This window comes from Trachypithecus francoisi, unplaced genomic scaffold, assembly GCF_009764315.1.
Source record: "Trachypithecus francoisi isolate TF-2019V2 unplaced genomic scaffold, Tfra_2.0 Lachesis_group5, whole genome shotgun sequence".
Taxonomy (NCBI): Eukaryota; Metazoa; Chordata; class Mammalia; order Primates; family Cercopithecidae; genus Trachypithecus; species Trachypithecus francoisi.
The window spans coordinates 108090958-108111530 of record NW_022681470.1 but is presented as its reverse complement, the minus strand read 5'-3'; the positions used below and the strand labels follow the sequence as shown (position 1 = coordinate 108111530).

The window sequence follows — 20573 nt, the reverse complement described above, 5'->3', positions numbered from 1 at the left end:
CAACTTCTGCATCTCCAACCTAGACAAATCTCTCAAACTTGAATCCATACATTCAATTCCTAAGAGTTCTTTCTTTTTCTTTCTTTTTTTCTTTTTTGAGACTTGCTCTGTCGTCCAGGCTGGAGTGAGTGGCGCGATCCTGGCTCACTGCAACCTCTGCCTCCCGGGTTCAAGCCAGCCTCCTAAGCAGCTGGGATTACAGGCGTCCGCCACCATGTCCAGCTAATTTTTGAATTTTTAGTAGAGATGGAGTTTCACTACTTTGACCAGGCTGGTCTCAAAACTCCTGATCTCAAGCAATCCGTTCACCTCAGCCTCCCAAACTGCTGAGATTGCAGGTGTGACACACTATGCCCAGCCTCCTAATGGTTATTTCTAACCATATATTCCCACAGGTATCTTCAACTCAAGATACCTCAAACTGAACTCATCAACACCCTCTGGGCCCTAGAAACTAGCTTTTTCAACCCTGTATTGGCTTTGACCAGCATCACCATCCACCCATTTGTCCAAACCACATCTGAAGACTATCCCTCTCTCTCACCAAGACTAGTTAAATCTCAACCTTCTAATTATTTCTCAAATTTCTTTCTTTTCTCTCTAATGTCAGTACCAGTTTGGACATGGAGCATTTATGATCTGGTTACTATCTTAACTAACTGGTATTTTTGCTTCCAATCTCATATCCTACACCACCAGTTCCATCCTCCACACTATTATGTAATCTTGCAAACAAATGAATAGCAAGCATTTCCCTATTAAAATTCACCAATGACTCCCAATTATCTTTAGGAAAAAGTACTAACTTTTTAAAAGCATGTCATATAAGGCTCTTCATAATCCTAATCATGTCTCTCTCTCTCTGGTCTCAACTCCTTCCATCCCTTAACAGTTAGTGCATACTCTTGCCACGTCAACCTATTTGTAGCTCCCTCTAAGTGCCACATTCTTAAATGCCTCTGTGTATTTGCATAGGCTGTTATTCGCTTAAAATGTTCTTACCAAGTTAAGTATTAACATGCTTTCAAGATTTTACTCAAGCATCACATGGCTTAACATGCCTTTTCTAATTACCTCAAGTCTGCATTAGGTAACACCACAGACAGTGCTCCCTCTATTATAGGGTTTTCCCTATGCATACCTCTACTCAAATAGTACTCTGTATTATAATTGCTGGTATACTCATCTCCCCCACTACTGAGCTCATCAATTAGTCCTTTTAAGAACACAGTGCCCTAGGCCAGGCGCGGTGGCTCACGCCTACAATCCTAGCACTTTGGGAGGCCGAGATGGGTGGTCAGGAGATCAAGACCATCCCGGCTAACATGGTGAAACCCCGTCTCTACTGAAAATATATAAAAATTAGCCGGGCATGGTGGCGGGTGCCTGTAGTCCCAGCTACTTGAGAGGCTGAGGCAGGAGAATGGCGTGAACCCGGGAGGCGGAGCTTGTAGTGAGCTGAGATCGCGCCACTGCACTGCAGCCTGGGTGACAGAGCGAGACTCTGTCTCAAAAAAAAAGAAAAGAACACAGTGCCCAGTATATGGTAGCTTCTCAGCAAGTGCTTGCTGAATAAACTATCTTGAAATATAGTCACAAATAATTATTACGGCTACACATTTAAACTATAAATAACTTTCAATAACTCTGTCTCTATAAAGCAATAAAAAATTTACTTGACTTTATTTCTAGGTTTAACAGAACTTCACAAAATGTCAAAAGACTTCATGTAAGTCCAAACTACCCTAGGTATTTGTTAAATTCCCAACAATCTAAAGGGATTTGTTAAAAATATTAGAAACAAAGCCTTTTGCATGCAGTTTCACATGGAGATACTTTAATTTCAATGACCACAGTGTTAGACAAATAAAAGCACTAATCTCTTTTCCATGGTAAAACGATGTGAACATTGTTCAGGTGGCCTGGGTTTGCATCTAGACTCTTCTACTTACTAGCTATATGACCTTGGATAACAAACAATGAACATCACCCAGGCTCAGCTTCTTCCATGGGAAACAGAGCTAAAATTGCTTACCTACCTACCCACTGGGTTGTTTCAAATATTCAGATATGAATGTGAAAGCATTTCTATAAACCATGAAGTGCTAAATACATTTGAACTATTGTGTTAACTTCTATCCCAACATCTGCTAAAGTTGCAAACTTAAAAGTTTAGTGGGCTAATCAAACCTCCCATATCCACACCATACTCTTCTCTAATGACTGAAAATTTATAAATCAAATTAAGTTTCAGGACCACGAGAGCACAGGACTCATTCAACAGTCCTCAATATTCTTATGTGGTTGAAGTGTTTAATATGTAATCTAATAATAATCTGATATGTTCTTAAAAAGTGGTTATTTTTTAAATCTCATAGTAAATATCAAGGTAAGTTGTTGGTACAGTCATTTAAATTTCAGCTCCATTTTAAAAAATTAATTGGAGGACAAAAATCAGCAGGGAATATTTCAAGGTATTTTCTTTTATTAACTATTTAGATTGGATACTGTCTGTTGACATACAAATTTGATCCACTTTAACTAACACGAATGTTAAAAAGTCACCCTTACAAAACTGGGACAGTTTTCCCCCAAATTTCTGGCTTATTTCTCAGAAATGCTTGTTGGTCTATCAAAAGAGAAAATTTGCTGCATTTTTCTAAACTAAAAAAATGATACAGCATGTTGATTCTGCTCTCAGCGATATCTTTCCTTGTTAAATAGGCAACTTATGGGGATTATGGACTATATTGGGAGAAATGTTTTCGGTCTCATCTGCAATATTTATAAAAATAGAATTCCTTGACTTTCAAAGGGCAAAACTTAAAAAAAAAAAAAAAAAGGAAAATGAAAAAAGAAAATCTACTACAAAAGTCAGCACTTCGGTACCTGGTTGTGGTAACAAGGCCAAAATCCAAGACGAAGCCCTTTATTGCACATGGTGTTCCAACATCGTGGGCAGCCCCATCTTGCGACCTCTCCACATTGGCTGCTCCTGCTCTCTCTACTGCAGAGAGAACTTCAATTAGAGAAATTCTGAAGCTCATAAATCTAAACTGGATACTCCCCTCATTGGAGGCAAAGATGGTAAGACTCACTAAAAAGATTCAAGTTAGAGGAGGTTACAAATAAATCTAAGTGGCTTGAAACCACTATAATTCAGGCAGCTGAGAGTCTTATTATGGCAACAATCTATTTACCTAAAAAAAAAAAAAATCTTAAGGGAAAAGAATGGCAGCAAATTACTAGACAACCCAAAAAAACAGAACGTACAATCATAAAAGTTTAAAAAGTGAAAGTCTCCACTAAAGTTGAATTTATAATACATACTGCACAAACTTATAGCTGACCATTCATATTCAATTGTTATGAGAAAAGCAAGTAAGAAAAAAAACTAGGACACATTATTAACTTCTTATGCCCTAAAATAACTTCACTGAAAAAAATGTTTGGTTAAAACCACTGGTTAAGAAGCAGACATTTCCCTGCTGACTTAAGCCTAGCTGCCCAAGCAAGGCTTCAAAAAACGTCTTCACCTACAACAATGCATAGGCAGAAGGAGCAGAGGCTATAGCGGTCTTCCTAATGACACTTCCAAGTCACATAACTGGGGTATATTTCTGGGATGGACTGCCAACAAGTTACTGAAAGAGATATAAAAACTCCAAAAACCTGGCAAATAAACAGGCCCATGCCCTCATGTGTTTCATTATGATATAAAAGCAAACCTTAACTAAAGTTATTCTGAGACTACCAGATCTCAATCACATCCTCCATACTAACATTACCTGATTTGTGAAAGACCAGTTAAGTTTTCAAGCTAGTTTTCCATAAAGGTTTGTAATGATACATAACATTAGTATAAAGCATTCCTTCCAGTAAATAAGAAGTCCCACCCCAAAGAACTCAGTAATTAAGATTTTTCAATGAAAGGAAGAGCCAAACAATTTGAAGCACCTTTATTACCATAAATTTGTTACCAAAAATGTACTGGTACGTGCTGTGCAACAGAATGAGGTTAATTCTGTTTAGAAACGTATTTACTAAATAATTTTTAACAACATTTATCTTACCTGAGTGTGAAAATTTGAAATGGTGGTTGTTTCAATATCTTTCTTGCCCAGAATTTCCATTTTCACTGGAGTGTTGGGGAAATTAAAAGCAAAGTAGTCCAAGAAGTCTGGGAGATAAGCAGCCGCTCCATGCACTATTGCTAAAGCATAGTAAGCAGCATTTTTCTCATTTTCACTGAATGTCAAAGCAAGAAACTCCTCAGAAAATCTCTCCATCTCCATTGGAGACAAAAATGAGAGTTCATCCATGTAAGCATGAAGGACAAGAGCACCACCATTGGACTGGTGTTCCTCATGAATAAAGTTGCTAAATTTAGTACCTGTTTTTAAGAAATTTCTACGAATAGAATGTTCCTGGTGAGTCATAAAAGGTGTCTGTACTCCCTGGGGTACCCGATATTCTTGCATGCCCAAATTTAATCGGCACAGCTGTTCATCTTTCAGATACCTGAAGGACTCCTTATTAAGTCCTGAAGTGCTATTTATTTGTCCTTGGGTGAGAATTTCTTTACTGATGCGGGTCAGGCCAGCACAGACGGTTTGTACTTCCTTATTGTACATTTTAAGGCGTCTTCCTCGCATGTCTTCTCGGTGTTTCTTTTTCTTTTTCTTCTTTATTTTCTTCAAGACAAAATCATCAGCTCTCTGGGTTTTACCATTTTCATCTGGTGTTTCTGGCCACAATAATTAAAAAGAAGTTAGTTGCTAGGACTAGTGTCAACATACAAGCTTCTTAAGGTACTTGATCTCATTAAATAGCCTATCCTCAATTTCTCTGAATTTGCTATTACAACTTACGTGGTTAGAAAACAAATGAGACAGAGATCTTAAAATATAATAATATTCTGGATTGAAGAAAAGATTAAAAGAACTGAAGGTATCCATTTTTCAAAGCAGTATTACTGACAATGGAGAAAAATCAGAAATAATTCACGCATCCAAAAAACAGAGAATGGTTAAATAAATCATGATATAGCAACGGTATGAAACATTATACGATAGCTAAATATGACAATTCTGAAATCTATGTTAACAACATAGATCTTTTTGTTCAGTTACCATCATAAAATTTAAATTTAAGCTGGGCGTATTTTGCTGTCGGCCTATGAATTACTATGATACATACAGGCAAATCAAACAAAGGCAAAGTAAGCCATGGGATATCATTTTTTCCTATCAAGTTGGCAAAGTTTGTGGTTTCTGATCATTCTCAACTACTGTTGCTGGAAGTAGTAAGTTGCTACTAAACTGGTACAACTTTCTGAAAGGTAATTTCATGATACGTGTCAGAAGTCTTAAAAAATATTTCTAATCCCCAGACTCAGAAATTCCACTTCCAAGTAAAAGTTATCTAAGAAAATAATTGAAGATCATATAAAGATATTCATGACAGTATTATTTAAAACAACACAATAGGGAATGCTCTAAATGTCTAATAACAGGGGACTGATTAACCTCTGGTAGTTACATATTATAAAATACTACCAGCCATTATAAATTATATCATAGATGGTTGGGCGCAGTGGCTCACACCTGTAATCCCAGCACTTTGGGAGGCCGAGGCAGGCAGATCACGAGGTCAGATGGAGACTGTCCTGGCTAACACGGTAAAACCCCGTCTCTACTAAAAATGCAAAAAATTAGCCAAGCGTGGTGGCGGGTGCCTGTAGTCCCAGCTACTCGGGAGGCTGAGGCAGGAGAATGGCGTGAACCCGGGGGGTGGAGCTTGCAGTGAGCTGAGATCGCGCCACTGCACTCCAGCCTGGCAGACAGGGCAAGACTCCGTCTCAAAATAAAAAATAAATAAATAAATAAATAATATTATAGATGAAAAAACTGACATAAAAATTAGAAAGTTACAAAATGCTTAGACTGTCATTCTTTCAGAAAGCCTTTTCTTCCCCACCCAATCTGGATAGCTACTCCTGCTACGTGCTCCCTTAGCTTTGCATCCCCATTTCAGCACTTATACTCTGTGTTATTAACACTTCATTTTCCACCCTCCCCTTGACTGTCAGCAATCTAAGTTCAGGGATGTATATCTTACCTCCCTTTCCTGAACACTTAACACATGTACATTCTGATCCCATGTTTATATAAACATTCATTCATCCAAACATTTAAGTACCTACTAAGTGCTTAGGTATACTCCTGAGCACTAGGACCATAGTGCTGACTAGGACATACACAATCCCCAATCTCTTGGATCTTTTTCTCCCTGCTTTTTGAGGAGTATGGAGTCTCACTATGTTGCCCAGGCAGGTCTCCAACTCCTGGGCTCAAGTTATACTCCTGCCTCTACCTCCCTAAGTGCTGGGATTACAAGTGTTAGCCATGGTGCCTGGCATCTCTTGGATCTTAAGATCTAATTGTACAAGAAAAAGTAAGTACCAGGTAGTGATAAGTGGGATGCATTAAGGTTGGGGGAAACTCTTTTGGGGAGGTAACATTGAGAGTGATTCCTAAAGAATAAGACAAGCCAGGCATGTAAAGGTCTAGGAGAAAATATTCCCAGAAAGAAGAAAAGGACCTAAAGAGATGAAAAAGTCTGATCTATAGATGCTTTATACACACACACACACACACACACACACAGAGAAAAATATCTGGAGAAATATATACCAAGTTATTAACGGTAGTTATCTATTGGTGGTAGAATTGTAAATGTCTAGCTTCTTTTCTGCTTATCTGTATTTTCTAATTTTCTACAATAAACATATTACTTTTATAATTTAAAAACTTACTTTTAATTTTTAAAGGATTATCATGGATTAACAAGCCCAAGATGGAATGACATCTTTTGTTTACTAGTTGGAAAATATACCTAGCAGGAAACTTTCAGGATGAAATACCAGATACAGTCCTGACCAACCTTCAAGTTTGGTCTAGTAATTTACTGTATAGAATTTACCCACCAAACAATCGTTTTTTCTAACATAATTGAAGTAATTTGGAGTTAAGACAAATATTCCAATTAATCCTATTATTACATCTAGAAGAGTAAGTTCAACAAATGTTAGTTAAGAATTTACTTGGTACAATACGTAAATATGTAACAGTTCCAGTACTCTATATAAAATCACTTCAAGTCAATTAGTTATTACAAGGCTTATAAAACCTTCTAAATAAAATATTTAAAAAACCAAGTCAAAGACTTTCCAATGCCAAATAACTTTCATTGTATTTAATATTTCCTTCTAAGAACAATAAAATGAAAACCCTTTATTTGCAAATATCACTTGTAATTAAACTGTGACCAGATACCAAAATTTACATATAATCAAAATACTGTTAACCTGGCAAGAGAAAAAGTCATCTTTTATTCTATACACAACTAAATATTTGAGATATTTGAAATTAAACACTTAGTAATAGTCATTTATACTTCTTACCAAATAAAATTAATCTAAATACTTTCCCCAATATCAAATCAGTAACTTAGTCAATTCTCCCAAGCAACTAAATGTTAATGCCATTCAATATAAAGGTTAGACCAATTTAAAAATAGTCATCTAATTACCCTCTGCTATTAATGTTTTAGAATTTCACAGGAAAACAAGAAAAGAAAATATCTCCAAATAGATCTTGTTATTTTAAGCTTCGAAAGAGGTACTTGGTATGCAGAAAATGAATTGCGACCTAGATCTGCCACTGAAATTAGCACCAAGAAGGAACAGCGCTGATTGTAACACATTTTCTATATTACTATCAACTTTCCAGTGGTATTTATAACATGGCCAAGTCTCTGCAGGTTTCACTTATACGGGTTTCACAAAAGTCACTTATATGAAAACCATTCAGTTAGTCCAACATGGCCCATCTCAAAAAAAAAACAAAAACAAAAACAACAAAAAGAGAAAACCACCGTATAAAGAAAAGAACCTTACATTGTAATCTCATAAATCAACATGATAAAAATTTTAAATATGAAGTAAATCTCAAGCTATCTTCTCACTAATCCTGTTTTTCCTTTTTTTTGAGTCCCGCTCTGTTGCCCAGGGTGGAGTGCAGTGGCGTAATCTTGGCTCACTCCAGCTTCTGCCTCCCGGATTCCAGAGAGTCTCCTGCCTCAGCCTTCCGAGTAGCTGGGTTTACAGGCATGTAACACCACATCCAGTTAATTTTTTGTATTTTCAGTAGAGACAGGGTTTCACCATGTTGGCCAGGCCGGTAGCGAACTCCTGACCTCAAGTGATCCACCTGCCTCAGCCTCCCAAAGTGCTGGGACAGGCGTGAGCCACCACACCCGGCCCCAGCTTTTGACTTTTATCTATCTAACTTAGGCTAAGATACAGAAAGCGTGACTTTTTTACAGAGAAATTTAAGACTACCCATTTCATACTGGCTAACAAATCTCCATAAGGAAACAAAATTTATTATTGAATTATCAAGGTGGCAACTAATTGAGAATGGCATATGTATACAAAAGACAAAAGTTATTAAAGGTTATTATCAAACGCTGGCCACTGTTGCTTTATGAGAAAAATAACAATTGTCCTGCCTTGAATTAAAAACGTTATTTGAAAGTCAATGTCCAAAGTCTTCACAACCTTTCTATTTCTGGTTTTAGCTTACAACAGAGAATCTATTCAGCACATTTTTAGTATTTCCCCATAGTGTAAAAGCTAAAATTTATTGACTACAGTTCTTTATAGAAAAAGAGCCAACCTACACTATACCTGTGATTTAGAAAAGCTTTCACATATCCAATTGTGTGATTAAATATAAAGAGAAATACATAATTCTACAGAGGAAGATACAAACATTCACTTAAGAAACAAATTGCTGGCTGTCCTTAAAAAGATCATTATCAATACATGACATTATTAATAACATCCTCATGTGTGCTAATACTTCCAATATTATCAATTATTGTCATCTGATTTCACACTACTGAAAGTTTTCATTAATGCAAAAAATAGCTATCCACATTATTAAGTTCTCCTTTTTTTTTTTTTTTACTCTCGCCCAGGCTGGAGGGCAGTGGCACAATCTCGGCTCACTGCAACCTCTGCCTCCTGAGTTCAAGTGATTCTCCCACCTCAGCCTTCCAAGTAGCTGGGACTACAGGTGCACATCACCATGCCCAGCTAATTCTTGTACCTTTTGGTAGAGACAGGGTTTCACTATGTTGGCCAGGCTGGTCTCAAACTCCTGACCTCAAGTGATCTATCCACCTTGGCCTCCCAAAGTGTTGGGATTACAGGCATGAGTCACCATGCCCGGCCTACAAAACGTAAGGTCTTAACAGCAACTCTTACACTCGAATTATGACTTAGAACTGGGGGAAAAAAAAAAAGGTAGTATCTTCAATTCCTAAAAATCACAGATGAGCAAAAGCAAAACAAGTGTAATTGCTTACATCTTATTACTCATAATTTTTTAAAGGACTAAAGTTGTTTTCTGAAATTATTTTCAGTCTTCTTGAGAGTTCTTCCAGTTCTACATAAATACCTGACTAAAAAGGAAAAACAAACAACTACTCATTTTGAAAGCCAAATATTTGTGAATCATTGTATGTTTTTAACACTGCCTTACTTTACCCACCATCTCTCTATATCATGGTGTTTTAAGAGCACTGCCTAGGTTTAAATCCCTGTTCTGTAAACACAACTTTCTAGTATACTTTCTAGAAGTATAACTTTTTTCCCCTAAGCCTTTACTTTTTTTTTTTTTTTTTTTTTTTAGAGCAGTTTCAGGTTCCTAGAACTATAACCACACCTGGCTCCCACAAATGCATAGTCTGTCTCCCTGATTATCATCACCCCCAGCCAGAGTGGAATACTTGTTACAACTGATGAGTCTACACTGACACATCATTATCCGCCCACAGTCCATGGTTTACATTCAGGCTCACTCTCGGTGTTGTACATTCTGTGGGTTTGGATAAATGTATGATATGTATCCACTGTTAATTAAGTAGCCTAAAGAGTAGTTTCACTGTCCTATAAAATGCTCTGTGCTCTGCCTATTCATGCATCCCTCTCCAAAACCCCTACCAACCACTGATCTTTTAACATTCTTGATAGTTTTTTGCCTTTTCCAGAGTGTCATATAATTGGAATCATAAAATGTGCAGCCTTTTCAGAATGGCTTCTTTTCACTTGGTAACATGCATTTAAGGTTCCTCCATGTCTTTTTATGATTTGAGAGTTCATTTCTCTTTAGCACTGAATAATATTCTACTGTCTGAATGTACCACAGTTTATCCTTTTACCTACTGAAGGACATTTTGATTGCTTCCAAGTTTTGGCAATTATGAATAAACCTATTATAAACAGCCATCTACAGGTTTTTGTGTGGACATAAATTTTCAACTCCTTTGGGTAAATATCAAAGAGTATGACTACTGGATTGTACAATATTAGTTTTGTTAAGAAACTGCCAAACTGTCTTCTAAACTGGCTATATCATTTTGTATTCGCAACAATAATGAATGAGATAGCATATCTTTTTGCAAGTTAACTTCTTTGCATTGCTTCTCATTGGTAAAACTGGAGGAAAGAACAGTATCTCATCATAAAATTCATGTACAGAGTAAATGAAAAATGCATGTAAAGTACTCATAATAGTCCTAGAACATAATACTCAATACATTTTAACTACTATTATTGCCAAAAACAGTTGTATTCTAGAGGCCATAGAGTGTACTATTTAAGATAAGAACAGGAGGTGTACAGTTAGACCTAAGTCAATGTCCTAGCTCTATTGTTTACTAAGTTCCCTGGGTAAGCTCATAAATCTCTTTAAACCTCAATTTTCTCATCTTAAAATGATATCATAGGCCAGATGCAGCGCCTCACGCCTGTAATCCCAGCACTTTGGGAGACTGAGGCAGGAAGATTGCTAGAGTCCAGGAATTCAAGACCAGCCTGAGCAATACAGCAGGACCCCATCTTTACAAAAATAAAAAATAAAAAAAATTAGCTGGGCTTGGCGGTGCATGCCTGTAGTCCTAGCTGCAGGAGTGAGCTAGGCTTAGCTACAGGCTGAGGTGGGAGGATCACTTGAGCCCAGGAGTTCGAGGTTACAAGGAGCTATAATCACCTCACTACACTCCCGCCTGGACAACCCTGTCTCAGAGGAAAAAAAAAAAAATTATTAATTCTAGAGTCTATCTCACAGAGTTATTTTAAGGATTAAATGAGATAATGACTATAATAGGCCCTCATCACAATATTTGACACACAATAAGTCTCTTATCATCTTGATCATCAAGAGAAACACATAAGAAAGATCTCTGAAAGAAGAAAGAAAACTTATCTGCCAAGTGTCTAATAGGGACCATATATGTTATCTCATTTTAATCCTCAAACCAACCAATTAAGTATGGAGAAAGAAACAGAGCCTGAAACCAGATATGTAATTTATATTAGGTCACAAAGCTAGTAGACAACAGCCAAGATTCAAACTTCTCACCTATCTGACTGGAAAACAAATTCTTCTAACATACTGCACACTACACTCTCTTCCTTTCTGCCGCCACTGTCAGACATCTCCCTGCAACACTCCCATTAGATGATCAACTAAGATTATCTGGTTACAATTAATGGACCTGAGGTAGCTTGGAAGAAAGGGAGTATTACTTCAACAAATATCTTACTTAGTACCCATTCCAAAATTTTTCGTGTCCTTAAGGTGTTTCTGCCTCTCTCAGGGTAAGCAGGGAAAAATATTAGTCCCTACAGTTGTTGTTCTGATAAATAAGATTATCTGTTTATTTCAATTCCCTTATAATCCCAATAATTTTCCATTTCTAACATCAAAAAGAAGTGCTTCTGGACTTAAAACCCCAGGTTTTTAACATGAGAGAAAATTTCCATTAAATGTCTGGCTCAGGAACACTTACACTCTGTGATAGCAGTTAGGCAAGTGGTCAAGAGTGAAAAAAAAAAAAAGAGAGAGAAAGGAATGATGACTCACAAGAGCATACATATGAGCAATCGGTCATGTAATGACATTAGAGAAGACAGCCTATGGGGGCTGTCCTTCCTTTCCTTTTCAACAAAATATTAAAATCATGAATTTCCTAAGAATAATAAAAAAGAAGCATTACTTCTTTTGATGGTTTTTTAAGGAAGTATGTTTGTCCTATTTTTTTTTTTTTTTGGAAACGGAGTCTCACCCTGTCGCCCGGGCTGGAACGCAAGTGGCGCAATCTCAGCTCACTGCAACCTCCCCCTCCCGGGTTCAAGTGATTCTCCTGCCTCAGCCTCCCAAGTAGCTGGGATTACAGGCGCCCACCACTACGCCCAGCTAATTTTTTGTATTTTTCATAGAGACAGGGTTTTACCATGTTGACCAGGCTGGTGTCAAGCTCCTGACCTCATGATTTGCCTGTCTTGGCCGGGGATTACAGGTGTGAACCACCATGCCCGGCCTGTCCTATGTTTTTATGAGCAATAAGAGGGAGAGAAAAAAATTAAGATTTCAAAACACAAAGGTAACTGCCAGTTTAGTTAGACTCAAGTCTACTACCTATATGAAATAAAAACAACATTTAAATATCTCTTTGTTAAATAATCAACCCCAGTGTGCATAGCAGAAAGAGAGGTCAACTGGGCCATGAGTGAAAAAAACTGAGTTCTGTATTCAGCTCTATCACTAACTAAAAAATTTTAAGAATTTCACTTTACCTCTCTGAAAATCACTTTACTTTCTGTTTTGAAGATGAGCAAGTTTACCCTAGCATTTACAGATTAAATTTTTGTTTCAACTGTTTATGAACAACTCCAAATCTTTGAGATTGTAATAGTTCGTAATTAGTCTCCACATGAACTCCGATTAAATACTGTTGAACTGCTGTGCAGGAAGGAACATGTCTAAGTGAACTCAAGGGTGGCAAACTTCTTCTCTAAAGAGTCAAACAGCAGGCTTTGCGGTCTTATGGTCTCTGTCTCAATTACTGTATTCTGCTACCTTAGTGCAAAAACTACCACAGACAATATATATGAATGAACAGAGCTATATTCCAATAAAGCTTTATTTCTGGACACAGTTTAAATTTCATAAGATTTCCATGTGCTACAAGGTCGTTCCAACTATTTTAAATTGTAAAAACCATTGTTAGGCCAGGCACAGTGGCTCATGCCTGTAATCCCAGCACTTGTGGGAGGCAAATCACCTGAGGTCAGGAGTTTGAGACCAACCTGGCCAACATGGTGAAACCCCATCTCTACTAAAAGTACAAAATTAGCTGGGCATGGTGGTGGGCACCTGTAATCCCAGCTACTCAGGAGGCTGAGGCATGAGAATCCCATGAACCCAGGAGGTGGAGGTTGCACTGAGCTGAGATCGCACCACTGCACTCCAGCCTAGCACAGAGCGAGACTCTGTCTCAAAAAAACAAACAAACAAACAAAAAAACCTTGTTACATTACAGATTGTACTGATTTCTGAAAAAAGTGCAAAACCAATTCAATGGAAGATTAGTATTTTCAACAAAAGGTGCTAGAGCAACTGGATATCCTTAGGCAAGAAGAAAAAAAAGGCAACCTAAACCTCACACCTGTACAAAATTAACTCCAATGAATGACAGATTTAAATATGAAAGTTAAAATTATAAAACTTTTAGAAGAAAACAAAGGAGAAAATCTTTGGGATCTAGGACTTGGTATGTTAGATATGATGCCAAAAAAACATGATCCATTAAAGAAAAAAAAAAAAAACTAGTAAATTGGATATCAACAAAATTTAAAACTTTTGCTCTGTGAAGTATCCCACTGAGAAGGTAGAAAGAACCAGACACAGTGGCTCCTGTCTGTAATCCCAACACTTTGGTAGGCCAAGGTGGGAGGATCACTTGAGCCCAGGAGTTTGAGACCAGCCTGGACAACAAAGAGAGACCCTGCCTCTACCAAAAACAAAAACAAAAAACATTAGCCAGGTGTGGTGGTGCACACGTGTGGTCTCAGTTACTCAGGAGGTTGAGGTGGGAGGATCACTTGAGCCCAGGAGTTTGAGACCAGCCTGGACAACAAAGAGAGACCCTGTCTCTACCAAAAACAAAAACAAAAAACATTAGCCAGGTGTGGTGGTGCACACGTGTGGTCTCAGTTACTCAGGAGGTTGAGGTGGGAGGATCACTTGAGCCCCAGAGGTTGAGGCCAGAGTGAGCCATGATCACATCACTGTGCTCCAGCCTGGGTAACAGAGTGAGACCCTCCCCCAAAAACAAAAACAAACAGGCTGGGCATGGTGGCTCATGCCTATAATCCCAGCACTTTGGGAGACCAAAGCAGGCGGATCATCTGAGGTCAGGAGTTCAAGACCAGCCTGACCAACATGGCAAAACCCCATCTCTACTAAAAAATACAAAAAGTAGCCGGGCACGGTGGCAGAGGCCTGTAATCACAGCTAGTCGGGAGGCTGACATAGAATCGCCCGAACCCAGGAGGTGGAGGTTGCAGTGGGCCAGGATTGTGCTACTGCACTCCAGCCTGGGCGACAAAGTGAGAATCCATCTCAAAAAATAATAATAATAATAAAAACCAAAATGACAAAAATAAAAACAAGCAAACAAACAAAAAGGAGGGAAAGACAAGCAACAGATTGGGAGAAAATATGTGCAAAACATACAAAGAAGCTGCACCTGTTATCTGCAAAATATTATCAAAACCCAACAATAAAAAATACACAATTCAAGGGCCGGGCGCAGTGGCTCACGCCTGTAATCCCAGCACTTTGGGAGGCTGAGGCAAGTGGATCGCCTGAGGTCTGGAGTTCAAAACCAGCCTGGCCAACACAATGAAACCCCGTTTCTACTAAAAATATAAAAAAGTAGCTGGGCGTAGTGGCAGGCACCTGTAATCCCAGCGACTCGGGAGGCTGAGGCAGGAGAATCACTTGAACCTAGGCGGCAGAGGTTGCAGTGAACCAAGATTGTCATTGCTCTCCAGCCTGGGCAACAAGAGCGAAACTCTGTCTCAAAAAAAATATATATATATATATACACACACACACACAAACAATTCAATTAGAAAATAGGCAAAAGGTACAAAGAGACATTTTACTGATCAGGATATATAGATGGCAAATTATGACATGAAAAGATGTGTAATATCACTAGCCATTTGGGAAATGCAAATTAAGATCATGATATATCACTACACATCTATTAAAATTGCTAAAAATAGTGACAATACCAGATACTGGCAAGAATGTGGAGAAACTGGATTTCTCTTACATCGCTGACAGGAATGTAAAATGGTACAGACACTCCAGAAAATACTTTGGCAATATCTTAAAAAACAAACAAAATAAATAAACATATACAGTCATCCTTGGTATCCACGGAGGATTGGTTCCAGAGCCTCCCAGGGCACCAAAATCCAAGATGATCAAGTCCTTCATGTAAAATGGCATAATAATTGCTTATAACCTATGCACATCCTCCCCTATATTTTAAATCATCTCCAGATTATTTATACCTAAACAATGTAAATGCTATATAAATAATTGTTACACTGTATTGTTTAGGGAACAGTGACAAGAAAAAAAAATCTGTACAAGTCCAGTACAGACAATTTTTTTTGAAAATATTTTCAATCCCAGGTTGGCTGAATCCAGGGATGTGGAACCCATGGATACAGAGGGCTAATTGTATTTGCCATACGACCAGATAAATGAAAAGTTACATGCACACAAAAACCTGAACAACAATTTTCACAGAAGCTTTATCTATAATAGCCCAAAACTAGAAATAATCAAAATGTCCTTTCTTATAGGGGAACGATTCAATAGGTGAACCATGGTACATCCATAGCATGGAACACTATTCATCAATGAAAAAGAGGGATGGATCTCAGGGACATCATGCTGAGTGAAAAAGGGCAATCTCCAACGATTACATACTGTATGATTCAACTTATATAATAGTCTCAAAATGACAAAATTACAGAGATGGAAAACAGGTTAGTGGTTGCCAGGGGACAGGGACGATAGAGAGACAGAGGGAGTGCCTAAGGTTGTAAAGGGTTTGTGGTGGTGGAATAGTTCTGTATCTTGATTGTAGTGGTGGTTACACTAATCTACATATGATAAAATAGCATATAACTACATATATATTGTTCCAATGTCAATTTCCTGGTGTTGGCATCATACAATAGTTACGTAAGATGTAGCTACTGAGTGAAACCGGTAAAAGGTAAGAACTCGAGTGTGTTTGCAATTTCCTGTGAATCATTAATTATCTCAAAAAAAAAAGTTAAAATAGTTTCCAAAAATCTGAGGATAAGCAAAGGAAGGACACAGCTTTGCAAGTAACAAGAATCTGCCCACTCTCCTTATTAATCTTAGAGTTGTTTTAAGGACCATGCATAATAAAATAATAAAGGCCGGTTTTAACTAAGTGCCTACCATGAGCCAGGCACTGTTGTAAGTACTTTTGACACAGTGCCCTATTTAATCCATACAAGGTCCTTACAAATGAAATACCACAATCCCATTTTACAGACAGGAAAAGTGCAGTTGAGAGAGGGTAAAGCAATTTGCTCAGGCTCACAAAGTGTTAGAGTCATGATTTAAACTCAGATTAATACCAGAGGCATGCCTCCTGCATACCATTGTAACAACAAAGATGTTCACAGGACAAGAAAGGTATCAGTCCAACTATGTGCAAAAGCCTGGATTAAACAAAGTTAAACCAGTTTATTTTCTGTAGGGTTTTCAAAACTTTTAAAATGCCAGTTTGCCAGTTCATATTACATATGTAGAAGGCTACAGTATACAGTTTTTCTCAAATGTATTTGACCAAAAAACTTTTTCACCCAGAATATAGTTTGGGTATATAATCCAACAATCTCTCAGTCAAAAGTTAAAATGTTTAAATGGACTTATCTTAATCCACTTCTCTTCTTCACATATTGGCAAACTACAGATATTTAGAGTGGTGTTGTCCAATGTGGTAGCCACTAGCCATATGTGACTAATTATAAATTAATTAGAATTAAATAAGATCAAAATTTCAGTTCCTCAATCACGCCACATTTCAAGTCTGTTCAGGAACCACATATGGCTACCATATTGGTCAGCACAAATACAGAAAATTTCCATCATCTGAGAAAGTTCTATCAGTCAACATTGGGTCAGAAGCGTGTTTTTTAAAGAACATGGGGCCTGTGTAATCTTCAGAGAAGCAGATTGTGAATTATTACACATGCTATTGCCACTATCCCCCATAAAACAGGGCCAGGTCAGGGATCCTTGATGATATAAAGCCATTGTAATGTCAAAGCACAGGGAAGAGGTAAACAAAGGAGTGGAAAAAATGAATAGCAGGAAGAGAAAGCAACATCATGAGGCCTGGAGATGAAGCTCAAAGCAGGATTCAGGAGTCTGGTTTCTACTCCCTGTTAGGTCAATAATTCATCTTTATAAAAAAATTTAAATTTTTTGCACTTGGTGCGAATTAACTGTGATTTGATTAAGCAGGCCTCTTTACTACTTTGGGCCTCAGTTTCCTTTTCTACAATACAAATTTAAGCCAGAGGATCACTGATTCCCTCTAGTTCTGTACAGTTAAAACACACACACACACACACACACACGCGAAATGAGAAAGTAGGGAATAAAGGTAAAAATAAAAAGAGAGCAAGATCATTGCATATTGGTGGTGAAAACTGGCAATTCTGTCATCTTGCCACAAGTTCTACTGCCAAGGATAAGATTTGGATGCCACCAAATGAATAAAAATTTAATGCTATTCAATAAATACTTATTGAGCAATTATTTGCAATGAACTACACTATTTGGAAATAGCACCACCAAAAAAAATGATTAGCCTTAAGACCCAATACGTGGAAAGAATGCAAGACTCACAAAACTTGAGGTTGAAAGATCGGTTAATTAACATGTAATAACCTAACTGGCCCAGTACTAAGAAACAAAGAAGTATTTTAAATCTTCCTGAGGAAAAACAACTAGCAAATTATATAAAATAATATATAAAGTACAAACATATGGCATAATCAAAAGCACCATATTTGTTCCACAAAGAATATAAATAAATGCTACAGGTACTTGGGAACAGGAAGACATCAGTTTTGGCCAATCTAATTTTTCTAGAACCCACATTTAATTGGATACTCTGACATTTTCTAGTTAAATATTCTTGAGGGCTATTGGAATTAACAGATTCACAAATTGTGCTAGACAGAATCAAATGCAACTGGAATTCCAGCCTCTACTATCTACTGCACAAATTCCCACTTTTCAGAGGCACTGTTGGTCCTATTTCCTAGTACCAAAGCGTAGAGAAAACCTCCACACGACTATTCTAAGAATTTAAATGGATAATATGAAAACTTTAAAATGATTTTTTATCTCTAGATTAAAAAGAACCAAGATTAATTGCGTTTGATATTTTATCTTGCAGAAGCTAAGTCAACCAGTGAGTCGTGTAACCTTTATATGAATTCCCTTCTGAAAGACTGGAACCATACCCCTGACTATTCTGGCGCAAGGGAGAGCGGATACTAAAGCTTTCCAGCAAGCAAAACAAGAAGGGATTTTAGCAACATGTCTTTACTTTGGAAAGGCATTTTTTAGTACCCCACCTACTAAGCTAACGCGGCGCGGAAACCCTGCAGAATTTGAAAACAAATGCTGAGGCTCCGGGGGACTGGCAAAGGGATTAGTAACTGACAGCCCGGCCTCGGAGCGAGAAGCCTCAAGTAGTTAGATCAAACCGTGTCAACGATCTGAAATCCAGGGTCCACCCCAGTGAGCTTAGGGAAGTAGAGCAGCAGGAGGTAAGCAGGGGTTTGGCGTCTTTCAGTACTAAAAATGCAGGATATAGGAACTGAGAGAGACCTAGAACCCAAGTCAGGCAGTTTGCCTGCTCTCACCTCTCTTGGGGGCTTTGATCAGAGGCACCCCTCCAGTCCTCTCGCCGTTTTCCTGCTTGTCCTTGTGCTTGAGATCGGTTCCGCAGGAGCTGGGGTCGCCATCGGAGCCGCGGTGGTGATGGTGCTTGTGCCGCTCCTTGTGGGGCTTATGTTTGGGCCCGGCCGCGCTCACCGTCAGAGGCGAGAAGGTGAAGAGGGCCGAGGTGCTTGGGGCCGCGAGAGGGGCAGCGACAGCGGGCCCGGCGGATGCCAGCGAAGGTGGCGGCGGAGGCGGCAGGAGAAGAGGCTCAACAGGGCCTGGGACAGTTGGGGCTGCATTCGTTGGCGGCAGCGGCCCAGGATGTTGGCGGCTGCGACGCCGCCGGTGAGGGGGAGCGAGAGGGGGCTCCTGGCTCGGCCGTCCCCGCTTCTCCTGAGACCCCCCACTGCTAGATCGGCGCTGCCGTTTCACTCCCCGCGGGGAGACCCCAGCAGGAGGTTTCTCCTTCCCCTCTTTGTCCGGCTCCTCCTGCGCCGCCACCGCCCGTACTACGCGCACCGCTCCGACCTGCGCAGCCATTTCACCCACAAACACACATTTAAATGGCCCGACCGCCCCCCCGTCCGCGCATCGCGCAAGCGCCGCCTGCGCACTGCCCGCTGGGCATTGGAGTCTCTCCTCCGCCCTCCACTTGTCGGCCGTTCTTCGTCCAGAGATGAACATGCCGGAAGCTGCCGTTCCCAGCTTTTCTCCGCAGGCCTCTCCAACCGAGCTTCTATTGTAAAGCACCGTGTGCCGCGCAAAGCATGATGGGAGCTGTAGTTTCGCCGCGCCCCGCGCCGCGTCCCCGGCTCTGAGTGGAGGAGCGCAAAGGGAGCGTGCGCGGAGTCACGCTTCTGGCTGCGACGCAACCGCCGCTGGGCGGTGAGTTGCCGCCAACCGCCCTAACGGCCGAAACAATGTTAATGGCTTTCAGAGTCTGGCGGCGCGTTCCCATTATCATCTTTCTATAACCCTTCCTCATTTACACGGAGGAGGTGGTCTCCAGAGTGACTTTTAAATTTAGTATTTCTCTCATAACCTTTGTCAGGTAAAAAAATCTTCATCGTTTAAACTTTGACGAGGGATGAAATGAAGGTGAAAAGAGGATTTAGTAATATGTAAAATAAGGCTGGTTTTGCTGTAAAAATATGATAGGGTCGCAATTCAGAAATGTTTTCAAGCATCTGGGGCATTGCTATGGTTACAACTACAGGCCTACGAAGTCAGGTCCGAGAACTTCTTGGGGTCCTGGTGGGGGCGGCCCCTCCTCGCCATCGGGCCACATCCCCTCTAATGCCTGGAAAAGTCTAGCATTTATTTTTAATATATCCTTACAGTTAAGAAAAATTGTAGATGGAAAACCATGTTTAAGATTTTTTGTAAGTTTTTCTTTTCAAATCTTAAGGATAAGGTTGCATAAATTTGAAAAGTGTGCCTACCAGAGAACACACCACAAATCGTCACTGTTCACTACGGATAGCTGCTGCTCAGAAATTCATTTAGAATTTCATCCTCCCTTTAGCTTTTACCTGGGGTTCTTTTAAGTATTTATTTAGAGACGGGCGGGGCGGGGCTCTGTGTCTTACTCCGGCAATCCCAGAACTTAGGCCGAGGCGGGAGGATCGCGTGAGG

The 20573-nt window shown here is 39.3% G+C and overlaps 1 protein-coding gene and 1 long non-coding RNA gene across 5 annotated transcripts in view; one reads left to right on the top strand and one right to left on the bottom strand.

Annotated features, from left to right (window-relative positions):
• RSBN1 (round spermatid basic protein 1) overlaps positions 1–19767 on the bottom strand; it is a 51374-nt gene extending 31607 nt beyond the window's left edge. Inside the window, exons 1-2 of the mRNA XM_033198438.1 lie at positions 18920–19767; positions 4074–4747 (exon numbers count right to left, since the gene is read on the bottom strand). Coding sequence (XP_033054329.1) covers positions 4074–4747; positions 18920–19622 — 1377 coding nt within the window. The 5' untranslated portion in view covers positions 19623–19767. The remainder of the gene's footprint in view (positions 1–4073; positions 4748–18919) is intronic.
• LOC117075764 overlaps positions 19768–20573 on the top strand; it is a 76612-nt gene continuing 75806 nt past the window's right edge. For 3 of the 4 annotated variants that reach the window (XR_004434107.1, XR_004434104.1, XR_004434106.1), the window contains exon 1: positions 19778–19989. This is a non-coding gene — a long non-coding RNA (uncharacterized LOC117075764). Of the gene's footprint in view, positions 19990–20573 lie in introns of all 4 variants that reach the window. The other variant, XR_004434105.1, reaches the window with a different exon arrangement.